The sequence below is a fragment of the Salvia miltiorrhiza genome, chromosome 4 (genome assembly GCF_028751815.1).
Source record: "Salvia miltiorrhiza cultivar Shanhuang (shh) chromosome 4, IMPLAD_Smil_shh, whole genome shotgun sequence".
NCBI classification, from domain to species: Eukaryota; Viridiplantae; Streptophyta; class Magnoliopsida; order Lamiales; family Lamiaceae; genus Salvia; species Salvia miltiorrhiza.
In genome coordinates, this window is record NC_080390.1 from 698,466 (window position 1) to 714,999 (window position 16,534).

General features: G+C 33.8%; 2 protein-coding genes across 2 annotated transcripts; both read left to right on the plus strand.

The window, feature by feature from the left end:
- Positions 1–3,443: 3,443 nt before the first annotated feature.
- Positions 3,444–4,877, plus strand: LOC131022003 (zinc finger protein ZAT4-like). The gene has a single exon (XM_057951346.1). The coding sequence runs from the start codon at positions 3,785–3,787 to the stop codon at positions 4,688–4,690; it is 906 nt and encodes a 301-aa protein (XP_057807329.1). The 5' UTR covers positions 3,444–3,784; the 3' UTR covers positions 4,691–4,877.
- Positions 4,878–12,787: 7,910 nt separating this feature from the next.
- Positions 12,788–16,491, plus strand: LOC131022005 (uncharacterized). Its single transcript, XM_057951348.1, has 7 exons — positions 12,788–13,126; positions 13,643–13,758; positions 13,867–13,985; positions 14,081–14,243; positions 14,334–14,554; positions 14,636–14,957; positions 15,043–16,491. Exons 1-7 carry the CDS (start codon positions 12,968–12,970, stop codon positions 16,313–16,315), a joined length of 2,373 nt encoding a protein of 790 aa, XP_057807331.1. The 5' UTR covers positions 12,788–12,967; the 3' UTR covers positions 16,316–16,491.
- The last annotated feature ends 43 nt before the right edge of the window (positions 16,492–16,534 follow it).

Here is a 16,534-nt window from a genome sequence, read left to right on the forward strand (position 1 = left end):
GTAACATAATAAGTACCTAACTCCGAAGATACAATCTACATAATGACAAATATATAAAGAGTACTCTATACTCCGACACATCTATTTCGATAATACTTCTTTATATACCATGGTCTTATTTAGTTATAGGGCAACCGTTAACCATACAAATCAAATTGGGTTTTAGTATATTATATTATATGGCTCAAAATTATTGACATTGAATATGGTTCCTATTGGTGAGGTGAAGGGGCGAACTAGAAAATAGAATTGTGAAGATGGAGAAATATTGTCAACTAAGATTAATGAATAATCAAAATGTCTTGCTTAGAATTTATGGATACTGCCCAACTGCGTAAACATCTCATTGACTTATTATACTCTCTCTCTCTCTCTCTTAATGAAGTTGGGATCAACTCCCCACTTATCACCTGTGGCGTTGATCCAAAATGCATTACTGCGTTGGTTAGGTCAATAACCTCTAGAAATTGTAGATGCAGAGTCTTGGTCGCGTCAGCCTGAAAATTAAAATTATATTATTACAAATACTTTCATAAAAAAAATACTCCCTCCGTCTCACTCCAATAAGCTCACTTCTTTTGAACACGGACATTAGGAAAACTTACTTTTTAGTAGGAAAGTGTTAACAAAGTGGTGTGGTTCACACCAATTAAGTACAACTTTTTTACCCAAAAAAGAAAATGAGCCTATTGAAGTGAGACGGAGGCAGTACTGTATAAGTCCGTACGAATAAATAAACCAATACACACATATATATGTATATAATTAGATGTGAGTTTTTTTTTTTAACTAATATTAAAGAGTAATACAGATATTTGCTGCCATTTTTAAACTTGTTAACTTTAATTTAATGTCATTTTTCTTTTATAACATTACTATTTAATTGACCCCTGACTTCCTTTTTAATTTATTTTTAACATGATTTAGTCTTATATATATATATATATATATATATATATATATATATATATATATATATATATACTAAATAGATATGAGTATAAAAGGATAAATCGTAAGGTACAATATTGGGAGACTAAAATGCAACAAGATTAATAAGATGTCGTCTCACTTAATTAGGAGCTAAAAAACTGAGATTTATCAAATTAAAAATGGAAAAAGAGAATTAAAAAGCCAATCACATAAATGATATGCAACAAGATTCTGAAAGAGCCACAATAAGTAAGCTTTTCAATTTTGATTAACATAATAATTAATCAAGTAAAAATATGCTACAATTTATTTTGTAATAATAACTTATTCTTTGAAATGAAAAGAGCAAAACTCATTTGTTTAAATAAATATGCATAAATTAAAATATTGAGAACATATTTTCGGGAGGAACATTGAAGAATTCGTATCCAGTATGTCACGCGACTTATCCACACTTTATATGCATTAAATTTTAGTTTCTTATTTTAAATTTTTAACATATAGTATTAAAATGAGTGATATTCCTACAATCTCTTTTAGAGTGTAATTTTACAAGAAAAAAAAATCATGGCGGAAAAAAGTTATTTTCTAGTACATTTCTGAAATCAAAGTTAAGTGTGTGTACCTTTGGGCCAAAATACATCAAAATATTTCAATATAATATTAAATTTTCTCCTATAGATACATACATATATTACAGCAATTTATTTCCCTTTTTCTTTTTCTTTTTTGTTGACTGAAGCTACATACATTACACATTGTTTTAAGTATACTAAAAGTCATTTCGATGAAAACTAGGCATGGAAGCGTAACTAAGAACCTAGTTAATTAAGCACATATTGTGACTCAATATATATATATATCTTATTCATTGTGTATATGCTGTGGTAAATTATAAGCAATTGGATTTTCCCATAATAAATTATGTCGTATTTATATTTTTATAAATTATAATGTCATCTAATACTCTTAATATGCATGGACATATCGAAAATAAAGTCAAGATCGTCTATGTGATGTAAACCTTTTTCTTTAAATTTTTTTTAAAAAAATTGATTAGATAAATGAGAAAATAATAAAATGTGAAGGAGGTCGTCGATGATTTTGCTCATTCATTTAACCAGGGGTGGATCTCCCGGGGGCTGGGGGTGCTGGAGCCCCCTATCAAATTTTGAGTTTTTTTTTTTACTTTTAATATATATAAGAAATGTAAGAGAGAATATAATATATTGTTCTAATAATCATAGTATCCACGTTAATTGCTTAACATTTTATAGTGATTTGTTTTATTAATTTGTTAAATTTGTGTTATTTTTGTCTCATTTTCCTATCTTAGTTAATTTTCAATGTTTTGAGTCAATCTTCAAGTTAAAGTAAAATTAATTCATTTTTTTAGAAAATGATACAAATTTTTTAAAAAATACACAGAGGTAAGTTTATATGATTATTGAATTAATGAAATGTGAACAACTATTTATTATAATAAGTGATTGAATTCTATTCGAAAGTCCATTAAAATTTTATTTAAATATAAAATTAAACGGGAGCTCCCGCCTCCAAACCTCCGTACAAATAATTTACGACGCTATACTTCGCCAAATTCAGGCCCCCTTATAACAATTCCTGGATCCGCCCCTCCATGTAGCCTTAGGAAGCTCGGATGGGATCTATTTTTGTGTAATTAATTAGCCATGTCCCTTTGCAAGTAACTTCCATTAATGAAAACATAAACTTCAAAGCATAGTGTAATTCTAAAATGAAGGAGTGCAAAATGAAAAGAGGAGATATAAGGTCCACCATTTTCCCTAACTAAACGGCAATTACTTTCCTACAAAACTCCGTTTTCAAAGGATTTTTCCCACCCATTTTCCCCACCAGCAATTTCAACCCAACGATCCAAAAATAAAGCCTCAAAATAAAAAAGCAACGATTCATTGCCACAAATTTCCCTAATATTAAATTAATTATTATTCGCTTAAATGCGCAATCCCACTTTGGTCAAGTGGGCATGCCAAAACTAAATGCACTTAATTTTTTGCTCATCCCTCAAATCTCCTCCACATCCACTCAAATTGCGACACATCTAATTTAAGGCTAATCACATTTAAATTTAACAAAGTCAAGATTTCCACTAGAAAATGAAAAATATTAAAAATTACTGCATATATATATATATATGTTTGTGTGTTGAGTCAATGATCATTATTTAAGAAGAAGCTTTATTTATTCTTGGAGTCCGGTCCAAGTGCAGCCTCACTTCTCTTTTGTAGTTACAACTTAGAAGCAACAACAAAAAAAATTCAGCAGTTTGTTTCACTTGTATAAAAGTAAATTAAATTAAATGAAATATTCTCGTAACCTCCCTTCAATTCCGATAATGCCCTTCGAATATTACACCTCAAGATTCTATTGTAGTTCAGAAAATCAAGGGCTTTTAAGGAAACAAATAAAGGGAAAGATCGATTTAGGGGAATTGAATGCAATGGTCGCATGTTACATGTTTGTGAAACACCTCTTGCGCTTATATTAGATTTTTGGTGTATTAATTGTCTCTTGCCGTTTCAAATAAAAATATAACCTCAAAAATAAATCCAGAATCGTATTTCTGTAATTTCTGTGAGAAAATATGTAGTATTTTATTTTTATTTATTACTACACTTTTGTGTGTGTGTGAGAGAGAGAGAGAGAGAGAGAGAGCAGTATATATTCCCTGGGTGGAGGAATGCTTGTCACCTACTCCTGTTAGCTTCCACACTCTATGTACTTGTTCAAAATCACATAGCAATTGCGATAGCAATAGCAAAAGCAAAAGCATCCCAACACGCACAAACACGGTGAGTGCGTGAGGGTTATGGAGAAGAAGCACAGATGCAAGCTCTGTTTCAGAAACTTCGCGAATGGGAGAGCTTTGGGCGGCCACATGAGATCTCACATGATGAAGTTATATGCGGGGGAGGAGGAGGAGGAGAAGGCTGGGGAAATCGAGCATGATTTTCAATCGTCGTATTCGCGGCCGTCGTCGTCGTCGTCGTCTTCGTCGGAGGAGGAGGAGGAATACGAGGGGGAGGATGAGGAGGAGGAGGAGGAGAGGGAGAGGGGGTACGTGTTGAGAGAGAATCCTAAGAAGAGCGCAATCATGGCGGATCACGACTTCTCCTCCGTGGTGGTGCAGGACGGCGAGAGCGAGACGGAGTCGTGCAGGAGGCGATCCAAGCGCGTGAGGTCGGATTTCGACGTGTTCGAGGTGAGGAAGGCGAAGCAGCTGCTGGAGAACGAGCAGGCGTCGTCGCCGCTGAGCTCCGTCTCCGACGCCACGCCGGAGGAGCACGTCGCGCGCTGCCTCATCATGCTGTCGAGGGACACGTGGCACAAGGTGGAGAAGAAGATGAAGAATAAATTTAGGGGCAAGTATAGGTGCGAGGAATGCAACAAGCTCTTCCGCTCGTATCAGGCGCTCGGCGGCCACAGGGCCAGCCACAAGAAGATCAAGGCCGCGCCGCCGCCGAGGACGCCGTCGGGTAAGAAGATACACCAGTGCCCCTTCTGCGACAGGATCTTCTCGTCGGGGCAGGCGCTCGGCGGCCACAAGAGGTCGCATTTCATCGGCGCCGCCGCGATTGAGAGGAATTCCTCCGCGATTTCTCAAGTTTTGAGCATAGATCTGAATCTACCGGCGCCGCTCGACGACGACGAAGGAAGCCAAATCGCGATCTCGGCGGTTTCTGATGCGGAATTCGTTTGCAACGTTAAGCAATGACGCTTCAATTTTGAGGTAAAAGTAAATTAAAAAAAAGAAAAAGAAAAAAGAAACAAAAGTTTTCTTCTTTTTTGGTTTTATTCAATGGAAGTCTCGCATTTGAAATATGACTGTTTATGTTACTGTAACAACTAGCTGCATTTTGCATTAATACAGAAACACACACACATAAATTTTGATTTCCTCATTTTACAGTTGTTTTCGGATGCTTACACTGTTTGTGGCTAACATAATTCAACACTTTTATTTATTTATTTAGAATAAAGAAATTGCAAATTTGATCACAGAAAAAAGCAAAGCTTTTCCAAAACTCCATTTCCTCTTTTTTGGTTATTCTCTTTGGGGTTTCTTCTGTCACGCCTCAGTGTCTGAAAAACTGTTGCTTGCAGTAATTACTGCTCCTAATTTTTGGCATTATTCCGTGCAAAAATTGAATTTGTATTTATTATAATTAGTTGATTAATAATCTCTTTTGCTAAACTTGGAAAAGAAATGAAAAATGGGTGATGAAAAATAGGAAATCTCTGTTTTATTTTGTTAAAATTAAATTAAAAAGGAATATTGGTAGTTGGTTGGGCATGAGCGAAGTATCCGGCTCATGCAGGCCCAGTGAGAAAAGAAAAGAAAATAAAAGAAAAGTTATGTCAAATTCATGCGTTTATAATTAATGGCTTGTACCTTTTGGATCGAGAGTATTTGATTATTGATTATTTTCTTTTCCTTAATTTATTTCTTTTTTTTTTCGAAAAATATTTTTCTGAAAAGTATCTTTTCACGAAACCTATCTCTATATTTGAGTAATTATATATGTCTATATATAAGTAACATAATATTGACCCGTGACCGTGAGGCGTTGGATTATTAAGAAAGTGTTTTATAAAGTCAAATCTTATTTTTTGAATATTTAAAGTATTTGTTTTGCCGCATATGTTTATGCTGTTAATACGAAATGAAACATTTTGCATCAGATAGTTTAAAATCTAGGCATGATCTGGAACATGTGATGCTGATTTTTTCAAAAAAATTTAAAGTAATGTTGATAAATGAAATAAAACGTATAGTTAAAAGGAGAGAAACAACGATTCGATGATAAATAACATTATATTTAAGGCGACGTAAAAAAAAGATGCATTAGAAAAGAAAAAAATACTCCTTCCGTCCCACGAATCTTGACACGTTTCTAAATATAGTAACAACTACTCCCTCCGTCCCAGCTTTTAGTATCCAACTTTTCTTTTTTGGTCGTCCCACATTTTAGTATCCATTTCTATTTTTGGTAAAAGTAGGTGAGGCCCTTACTCCACTTTAATTATTTTAACTCTCACATAAAATGTGGGACCCTTATTCCACTCACAACACATCAATCACTTTATTAAAACCCATGCCGTTCTCAACTGGATACCAAAAGCCGGGACGGAGGGAGTATTATCTTTTCTCTTCTACTTTATCACCTTTATACTTTATTATTTATATACTTAAAACACTAATATACAATTCCTTAATTCTCGTGCCAAAATCAAACGTGTCAAGATTCGTGGGACGGAGGGAGTACGTGAAAGGAACATTATATTTGAGCTGAAGTTGATCATGTGATGATATTTTGATGGTTATATTTATTAGAAAAAAAAAGGATATTTTGATGGTTGGGCCCTACCACGGCCATCTAGCAAGTAGTAATAGAGACTTCTCTTTAATTTTCATTTAATTTTTGGAACTACAACATATTAACGTAACCCCGTCGCTGTTAATTATTTCTAATTAGTCTTACATCATAATTTTAATTATTAATAACCTACTCTAAATTCTAAGAGGGATCATATATGTGATAGTAATATTTATTAATTTTAGTAACACAACATTTGAATCCATCATAGTCATTAGCACCACTATTTTTTGTGCTCACGTCTATGATAAAATTGACAAAAGTGTTCGAATTTTTCTAATTCCTATATAGGTTGGAGCGTGTGACACTTGATTTTTTTAGGTGTGATTTATCCGTCATGTATGTTTTGTAGGTATGAATAAAAAAAAATATTTGACAAAAAATTCATATCCATCTACTTAAATCAATTTAAACAATTTAGATGGAATCCTAATTTCGACAACAGAACATGGTGCTCTTCTGATTCTTTTCGATCGTATAAATATATGCATTCATTAAAAGGAAAAAGAATATACAAAAGCTGAAAAATAAATGAAAGAAAGGAACTTGTGTAATATTCGAACATGTTGCATAGAGCTTAATTACACTGCTTAATTAACTCTGTTTTATAATTCACTTTACCTCTTCAATTTGTAATAATAATAATAATAATAATAAGTAAATTGGGAGGAGAATCAGTCACCAACTAATTAACTCTAGCATGGTGTAGTGTGTGTCTTCAAAATATTATAAAGTTTGTATGATTAATCGACAATGATGATAGAGTAAAAGGGAAAAAAAATATATGCATAAAATATGCATCAAATATAAGTTTGAATCCGAATATGAACACCGCTTGAAAATAGAATCATATATTATCAGTTACTACTTACTATAGAGTAGTCTTTTGATATATTTGTACGTATAAATACATATATTATATATACATGTCACACTTATAATGTTTTAAAGAAAAAAAAAATGTTCCTCTCCCTTTTAGATTGCTCGCTTTTTGGCTGAAAAGGCATATATGGGGGAAAAGAAAGTGTAGGCAAAGTAGCCAATAAGAGTAAATTGTAGAATATACCACTTCTTTTTTTTTTTGATAAATTACACAAATAAATAAGAAATTTAAAGACCACACTGTGGTGGACTCGAACCCAAGACTTCAGACCTTGGGCATTAACTACCTTCCGCTAGGTCGACACACGCACACTCGACTTCTCTTTTACTTCCTACCAAGTGTGTAAACTATGTGAGTTTTTATAGATTATACCACGAAAAGGTTCAAATATCACAATATTCTTTTGTTTTTTTAGAATTACAAGATGTATTTATTATATAATCAAATAAGCAACTCGCATGCAGGCGAGACCTCTACACCATATAAAAGTGGAAAAACTATCCGCACGCAGACGGGATCACTACCCACGCAAAAATGGAAAAACTACCTACAGCGCAGGCGAAATTGAACTCAAGACAGTATTTTGATGCATCCACTTTGTCACTTCAGCTAGACCTGATCGACGATATCGCAATATTCTTGAAATTAAACAATCGTTTCAATTCTTGTCCACTCTAGTTATTTATATATATAAACCGAATTAATTAAAAGGAAAAGGGAAAAAGGAAAAAAGAGAAAGAAGAGACGAAACCCCAAGATTTGGGTTTGATTAATTCTTTGACACTTTTTGTAAATGCATAAGTATCTGCTAATGCATATATCAGTTGTTCTAATTAATAGAACATCTTAAAACGTTGAACCTAATTCAACTAGAAAATTTTCCTTTTCGTTTTGGACGTAGAGATAACGTTGGCCATAGTCAACGAGTAAAGGGTTGGAATATTTATCTACAAACTAAACGTCAGCACCTATATATATATATATATATATATGGGGGGCGGTTATTCAATAAACCACCCTTATTTTAAGAATTACGAACCAGTAAAAATGCATGAATTTTATGTATAACATGCATGAATAAACTATATAAAGGCATGAATTGCGAAAAATAATTTTTTGCTACCTTTGAGATTCGAACTCAGGACCATGAATTTATCCAATAAGGTGATGAATCAACCATAGATCTTGATGATCTAAGGGCTGAAAATAGTTCATAATTTATATTTTAAGAAGCGTTCTTATTTTAGCCTTCCCCTATATATATATTATATTTCATCTAAGTCGTTTGCATATGAAATTGGGATGAAATTTCCCAAACCATGACATGAGGTCCTCAAGGAGAGATTTCTGGTGTGTTCCAAGCTGAAATTTTGAAAGGAAAAAGACAAAAATAAAAGACCTTAGTTGTGAGGCATGACTTAATTTATCACCACAAATCAAAGAATGAGTCAACAATTTTGGCCTATTTTTATATCCTCAACTTAATTTTATTCAAGAACTATAGTTTTGCATAAATCTTTCTTAAAGAAAATTAATATGTCCACATTTATATATATATATATACAGATATAGTTAGTTAGTTAGTTCGATGGATGATTATATTTTTTGAGAGAATGGAGAATAACTAACAATAAATTCAAATTCCATGAACAAACCAACATAACTCATGAACAGACGTATCTAGTAAATATGGTGAAAATCTTGTTCGTTCTAGGATTCGAACTCGGACCAAAATGCTTGTTCATGTACGGTACGTTGATTTGTTCATACAAATTATTGTCTTGTTCGCTGTTTTATCTCATGCACATTTTCTTCGTCTACCTTCCAAAATCTATATTTTCACATTTTTTTTATATATTAAAAACTAGTGTTGGCCTATTTACACTTGGTTGCAAGTGCAATATTTATGTTAAGGGTAGAAAGCAAAAATGAAAACTCAATGTGAAAATAACCAACCAATTGTACTAATTGGACATTCTATTTTAAGTCCATTGATAGTGGCATCACCATCACTATGGATGATTTTTAGGGCTTTTTCTTGTAAGAAAGTAAGATAGAATTGTATGACTTTTTCATGTTTCTTTTGGACCAACTATGGGTTCTTTTATTTTTTTTATTTTTATTTTTTTATTTTGCTAGAAATTTAAAAGTTTTACAATGTAATTTATCATTAAAATCGCTGTGCAAGAATCATTCATTATCGTGTGCTGTGGTTTCCAAGTCCATTCATTCAATAGGTCGGTCAAGTCGCATCCATCAAATTAGTACAAGTCAAAATTTCTCTTATTTCTTCTTTCAAATTTAATTTCTATCTCATTTTTTTTCCAATTTCTGCTCCCCACCTCTTATACTACTATATTTCCTTTATCTTTGGGCCCTTTCTCGTTAAATAGGTTCGGAAAATATTCATCTGTCCCAACTAACTTATTTTTGGACTATTTTAATTAAATTGATTAATTTTCTTATATATAATAAATAAAAGCACCAAAAAACATCTAATCACTTATTCACATTATTGTCAAACACACTTAAAACACAAATTTTTTAAATCTCGTGCCAAAAAGAAGTTGATCAACTCAGTTGAGACGGAGGAAGTATAATATCAAATACAAACTCGGTTCTATTTAATTCTATGCCGATAATCTGAGAAATTATAAATAAAATATAAACACTAACTTGTAGTCATAGATGAATTTAATCCAAATGTTTGATCTTGGGGATCAGACCACTATTTATAATTTAATCCAAATGTTTGACGAGGTTATTCCCAAAAGACACATTGGTCCGGAAATAAATCAATCAATTATTAATATTTTTATATGTTAAGGCTAATCCTCTAAAGTAAACTTTCCTTATTATAGAAGTATTTTTCTCCCTCAAAAAATTGTATTAATTCAGTGCATAATTATATTTCAAACAACTGATTGGGTATCAAGTCTATAAATATATATTACTATATATTTAAAAAAAAAAATCAGAGTACGTGATGATGACTAGTAGAAAAGCAGGTTCGTCTAGACAGCTCCATTCATATACTTTTGTATATAATTATATTATATATTTGACGACTTTTATATTCAACAATATTGTAAAGACTAAAAGAGTTGGTTGCATGGCATACAAAACATCTACTAAATTTTCATTTACATTTACAGATTTAACTCATGTTGACATTTAATCTACGTAACTATTTTTATTTTTATCTTTTTAATATTAATTTTATTATAATTAATATCTCAAAATTATTATCACTCATCAAAAAACATATAGATCGAAGTTTGATTATTATTATTATTTTTTTTGAAGTTAATTAACGAGAAAAATAAATTAAATCGAACTTTCATTTTATGTAATTTGTAAATTTGATGATGGTAAATAACTTCTAAGATACTATTAGAATAAAAAATAGATGGTGGTGCTATTATTGCGCAAGAATTTACTAGTTTTGACCCACCTGCAGAAGTAGCAATTATGATTTGATTATTTAAAAGTGGTAGGTTTATTAGAGTTCAATTATCTAGCTAGTGTAAAAATACCAGTAGAGTCACGAAGCAGAACACAAAATTATTGCTTACATATATAACCCATCATGAAATCACACCAATATATATATATATGAAAGTAATCTCTTGCTAGTCAAGTCGTCGAGATATCTTCTCACACATTATCAAATCCACTATGCTGTATGCCTCCTTGATTATTTACCACTTTTTATCTCCTAATTTCTAAAATGTTTTCAATGAAAGAATGAAGATTCAAAATTATAATCGAGTATTTTATATTTTGCAACGTATTTACTCACACTTATATTTACCACTATTGATAATGATTCATTACTTTTGGACACGATTATTAAGAAGAAGAGAGATTTAAGGGTAAAAGTGATAGAAGGTGGTGGAGCCCACAACTTTTTGTGAGAGAATGTAATTTTCTTTTATGGAAAAAGCCATTATCAATGGGACGACAGACTAAAAAGAAAAGTGTGTCATTATTAATGGGACGAAGGGAGTACTAATTATTACTCCACATTTTTTCTTCACTATCAATACATTTAATAACTTTTCCTTAAGACCCGTACTGTCTCCTACTAAGAAGTTATTTGAGGAACGGTTAAAGGTAATTATCCTTGTAATGTAAGAGAAGGCTTTTACTCCATTGCAACTGGAACTGCCAAGAAGCATCTCTCCTATGTGTTAGTAAGTTAGTTGTGCAAAAAAGTTGTGAGAGATTTTGTAGCCATGTGGCCATATTCCCATTCAACATGATTACAAGTAAACTAAATTGAAATAATATATTCAATGGATCATAATCAACCATATGATATCTCATACATATTGGTATTGCTTTTGGGTTTGCATCTCCATATAGTTTTGTCTCTCTTTGTTACCCAATTTGGGCAATCTTGAAAATTATATTTATTGATTCCAATGCATGCTTTTGATGCAAGATGTAGTTGCAGCAGTCAACATTCCCTTTGGTTTACGCTACAAACACCATGATTCCATTTCCATGCCCTCTTCTCAATTATAATTATACAAAATTGTCCATTTATACATGCAACGCCAAATCAACTTAACCAATTATTTTTTATTTTACGTTTTTGAATTAAAAAAAAAAAAGATTGACTTTTTTCTTTGTTTTTCTTCTGACCTAGCAAAATTATGAATTGGACATGGCCCATTTTTGTGTGAAGCTAAAAGAAGGTTTATATATTAAATTTTGATTGGATTGCTTGAAGCCCAAATCAACTCCCAAGTTGGGCTTTCAAGGACCGGCCCAAGTGAAGTTTTTTTGCATGAATTATTGGGTGATTCTATTCATAGCTCATTTTATTTACCATATATTCTATTATTTAAATAAATAATATAAAATAATCATAAATTTATTATTTTATCCTTTAATCCATATCCCATATTAAATATGAATAAACACTATTCAATTAAAAAGAATCGCCGTGATTTTTCTATTTTTTATCGTATCTTTTCTTCTTGACCGTGAAAGATGGGTTCTAAACAATTAAAGGGGTAATTTGTAAAAGGCTTTTGCTATTTACTATTTAAGGCGGTGTTAACAATCGAAAGGGGGGAAACGCGATACAATCACCGAGAGAAATATAAATTTAGATCGGGCCTGATCTATAACTCGGACCTCTAGAATAAATAAATACTTAGAATAGCAAATAATTATTTTTTGCTTATCTAACCTAACAATGCATGCCCTATATACATAAAAGAAACAATTCCAAATATTGGTGCCAAAAATTAAAAGGCCTCTTTACACAAACTTTAACAACTCTTTTATTCCACATTCAAATCAAAATAATGCTACACGTCATTATTCTCCACCCCTTCCTAACTTCAAAGTTTTAAAACTAAATAATACCAAAACACAATCATTGTTTTAGTATTATTATTTTATTCCCCCAAAATTTTCAATTATAACTTAACTACCACAAAAGATTAACAAAATCACTTTACCCCAAGGGCAAAGTCGTCTTTCCACAATCTCAGTAGCTTTAAATGAGAAGCGGTAGCATTTTTATGAGCATATAGCCGTTGCGCTACCAACTATTTGAAAAAAGTTGAAGAAATAATATTTAAAAAAAAAAAAAAACAAAATCCGAAACGACCGTTAAGTTTTCTCATCTTCTTCACCTTCAATTCTCCTTTTCCTCATCATAAAAAAACACTCTGTTTGTAGCTCTGGTTTTTAGCCTAACTCAGATTTTGTAATGGCGAATGATTTCGTGTTCACCGAGGAAGAAATGGGGGTCGACGGAGGCCTCGGCTACCCGAAAGCCTTCGCCAAGCTTTGTCGAGATCGGAGTTTCGGGCCCTTCAGCCATGGCCCGCCCTACACTTTCACCCCATACGCTTTGGTCCATCAAGAGGTAATGTTTTGAAATACTATATTTATGGATTAATTTCAACTCGAAATTATGAAAGTATTTTGTAATTGTGAATTTTTTCAATCGTTGTTGGAAATGAGGAAATTGTGATGGGCATCGTGTTTCTTATGATTGAAGGGGAAGCTTAATCTGTTATTCTTGTCGAGAAATTGTGCATATTCTATTGAATTTTTTGTTTGATTTGTGTTTTTCACTTTGGACTCCTGATTTTGCAGTACGAACTTTCCTGAATGGAGTGGTTAGGGTTTTTAGATTAATAACTATTCTTGAAATTCAAGAAAAATAGAAAGAGTTGGAGCTTTGAACTATGCAAATGCAATTTATTCTTAGGGAATTATCTACTAGTATATGGATTTGTAATATTGTTAAACACTTGTTTAAGCTCGAGCTCCTGAAATTCTGATTTTAAGTGGAAATTTGTGCTGTTTGTTAGAAATCTTTCACTAGCCAAACAAGGGCATATTTTGAAACAATCTTTTATTTGATTTGGGGATGCAGGATGCAAGAGCTGAGGAATTGGATGAGATGTTTCCGTTGACTGATCCCAAAGCGAAACCCACGACGAAGCCCAAGATCTTCTTGAATCTCCTATGGAAACAGCTCAACCATCTTGGGTAAATGATGCAATGCACTTGTCCCATATCATGTCTTCATTCTACATTTTCTTGAAGCACAAAATTAGTGTGTTTTCTTGTTATTCATCACTATCCTAAAATCCTCAGGAATGCTGGTTTCGACCCAGAAATGATTCGAGTGGATCCGTATGGCAATGTTGTGTACTTCCATGCTGATGCTGCTTCCCCTCTTGCATGGGATATCGATCATTGGTTTCCTTGCTCAAGTAATTTCTATTTACTAAGCTCATCTTTGATTGTACAATTAGGATAATATTAGCTGTAAAGTATTTTAAAACTGTGATGCTTCTGAAAATTGTAGGAGGAGGACTGACTGTTCCAAGCAACCTCCGAATCTTGCAATGGCAAGTCTGTAGAAGAAAGCATAACAAGCTAGAATTTCTGATTCCTTGGTGGGATTTGCAAGTAGGCATATCCATTAACCAGTTCTTGTCCATCTTCGCCTCGTCTAACTCAGATTTCAGGTTTGTGGTAGTACATCAGTACTATTAATGTTTTATCAAAATCTGGTGATGATGATACATATCAGGCTCTTTGTTGTTTCCGTGTTTCAGGCGGAGGGCGTTTTCATGGTTGTTTTACGAAGGTGAAAGTGAAGAACTGAATGCTTCACAAACAGTTGATTCCCACATTTTCCCCCAACATTTCTTGGAATCAGAAGGTAGATTAGGTCTGGCTCCAGCTGCAGTGGTTCAGACACGACGAGAGTCTTTTGATGCCCCGTTGAAATCGCTGGATCACAACAGAAGGCCTAGATCCAACACTCCCATAGTAGGTTAGTAGCAAAGGGGCCAACCGCCAACTTGTTAGTTAGTAAATTAGTATGTTTTCTCTTAATGTTTGTGTTTGATTGCAGCATCTGTGAAGAAAGGCCAACTACTTTCGAAAGAGAATGAAAGTGCGCTGATGGAAACCAACCCGTATCAAGCCATTGTCATGGCGAGAGATTCTCTGAAACAGCGAGAGGAGGCATCAAAGATGCAAGCAGAAATACACAGATTAGATAACGAAGCATGTGAGTTGCAGCACAGGTCTGAGGAGGATAAACTCTCTATTCAAGAACTGGAGCTGGTGCTGGTCAAGAAAAGGAGGCGGGCAGAAAAGTGTCGTAGGCTAGCAGAGTCGCAGTCTTCCTACAGGGTAATGCTGGAGAAGATGATCAGAGATGCCATGCACCAGTAAGATCGTTCAAAACTAAAATTTGTGTCCATGAGTAAGCATTAACCAACGTCTTTAACTGGATTTGTTCGTAATATTTTGCAGAAGCGTCGTCTATAAGGAACAAGTGAGGTTGAATCAAGCGGCAGCAAGTGCTCTTATGGCTAGACTCGAAGCTCAGAAAGCAATATGTGATTCTGCTGAGAGAGAACTTCATGTGAAGCATAAACAGAGAGATGAGCTGGAGAAACAGATAAGACCTGAATGGGAACAGGCGAGGAAAAGATCAAGAATGAACGACGTTGAAGAGGAGGATGATGACGACAAGATCACTCTGCGTTTGCCTGAAAATGAGCTAAACATTCAGCAAGAAATGGAAGAGAACGGTGCTTTATGTGCAGAAACTGCAATGGACGCTCTTCTTCTGTGTTTGCCCGACATCAAATCCGCTGGTCATTCACACAAGGAACTAAGGAAGTTCTTAGAGGAGGAGCAGAGAGCTTCAACAGCAAGTCCACTGCCAAACGAGGGACAAGAGGAGGAAGAACTCGAAGGTGAGAAGGAAACTACTAAAATTCGAGTCTTGAAGCCTGATCTAGATAAAACTAGAGAAGATGTTGCTGGAGAGAATGAGTACATAGTTGAAGAAAGGCTTGAAAAGCTGGAGATTGAAGATGGAGGGAAGGTATACGATATTCAGTTCCCATTTCCCCACGAATCAGAGGAAGAGGAGGATGAGGAAAGCAGAAGACGACGTGGGAAAGGCAATATAGAGAAATGGATGCAGTTTCTGCTTGAAAACACGCAGGAGGACGCAGAGATAAATACTCATACCTCTGATGGAAAAGAGACCACCAGGACAGATGAACTGATCGAGAAGATGAACATGATATATCCCCACACAGATATTAAAGATTCAAGGGCTCGGAAATCAGTGTGCACAGAGACTCTGAGACTGGTTGGAGAAACGATGAGTGATGAGAACACAAATGAGGAGGATAAAGAGAATGACATAAATATGGGAAATATCAACACTCCATTCAAGAACCCACCTTACAGAGTTGTGCCACAGAAAATAACTGCAAAGGAATCGGCTTCACCTGGTAGAGGAGCAGGAAGAGTAAGCAGCCCTGATGAGAAAGTTAGGAGAGAGAAAGTCGGAAAGGAAAGGGGACTTGAGAGGTCAGAGAGTGCCAGGGCATTTCGCCGCATACCATCGTCTCCCTCTCTTATATTGGAAGGCATGAAAAAGAGAGTGGACTGCATAAGAAGAAAACCCTTGGTACTTGATGATAATGATGGAGATGAGAGCCTTGCAGCTAGAAAAAGCTTTATGAAATCATCCATCAAAACGATTAAGAAAGCAGTGAGGATTTAGGTTGTGTATGTGGTTAGGTTATATGTGTGTATGTGTGTTATTTGTTGAGAGCCCCAAACTCTCCTAACAAAATAATTGGTGTGATCTTTTTTTTTCTTCCTATTCATTATTGGCTTGTTTGTCATATTGGTTTGTGGAAATGTATGTAAAATAACAGCTTGTTGTGATATCTTTCATCCAATTTGTATTTCTTGAAGTATATTTAGATTAATGAAACAC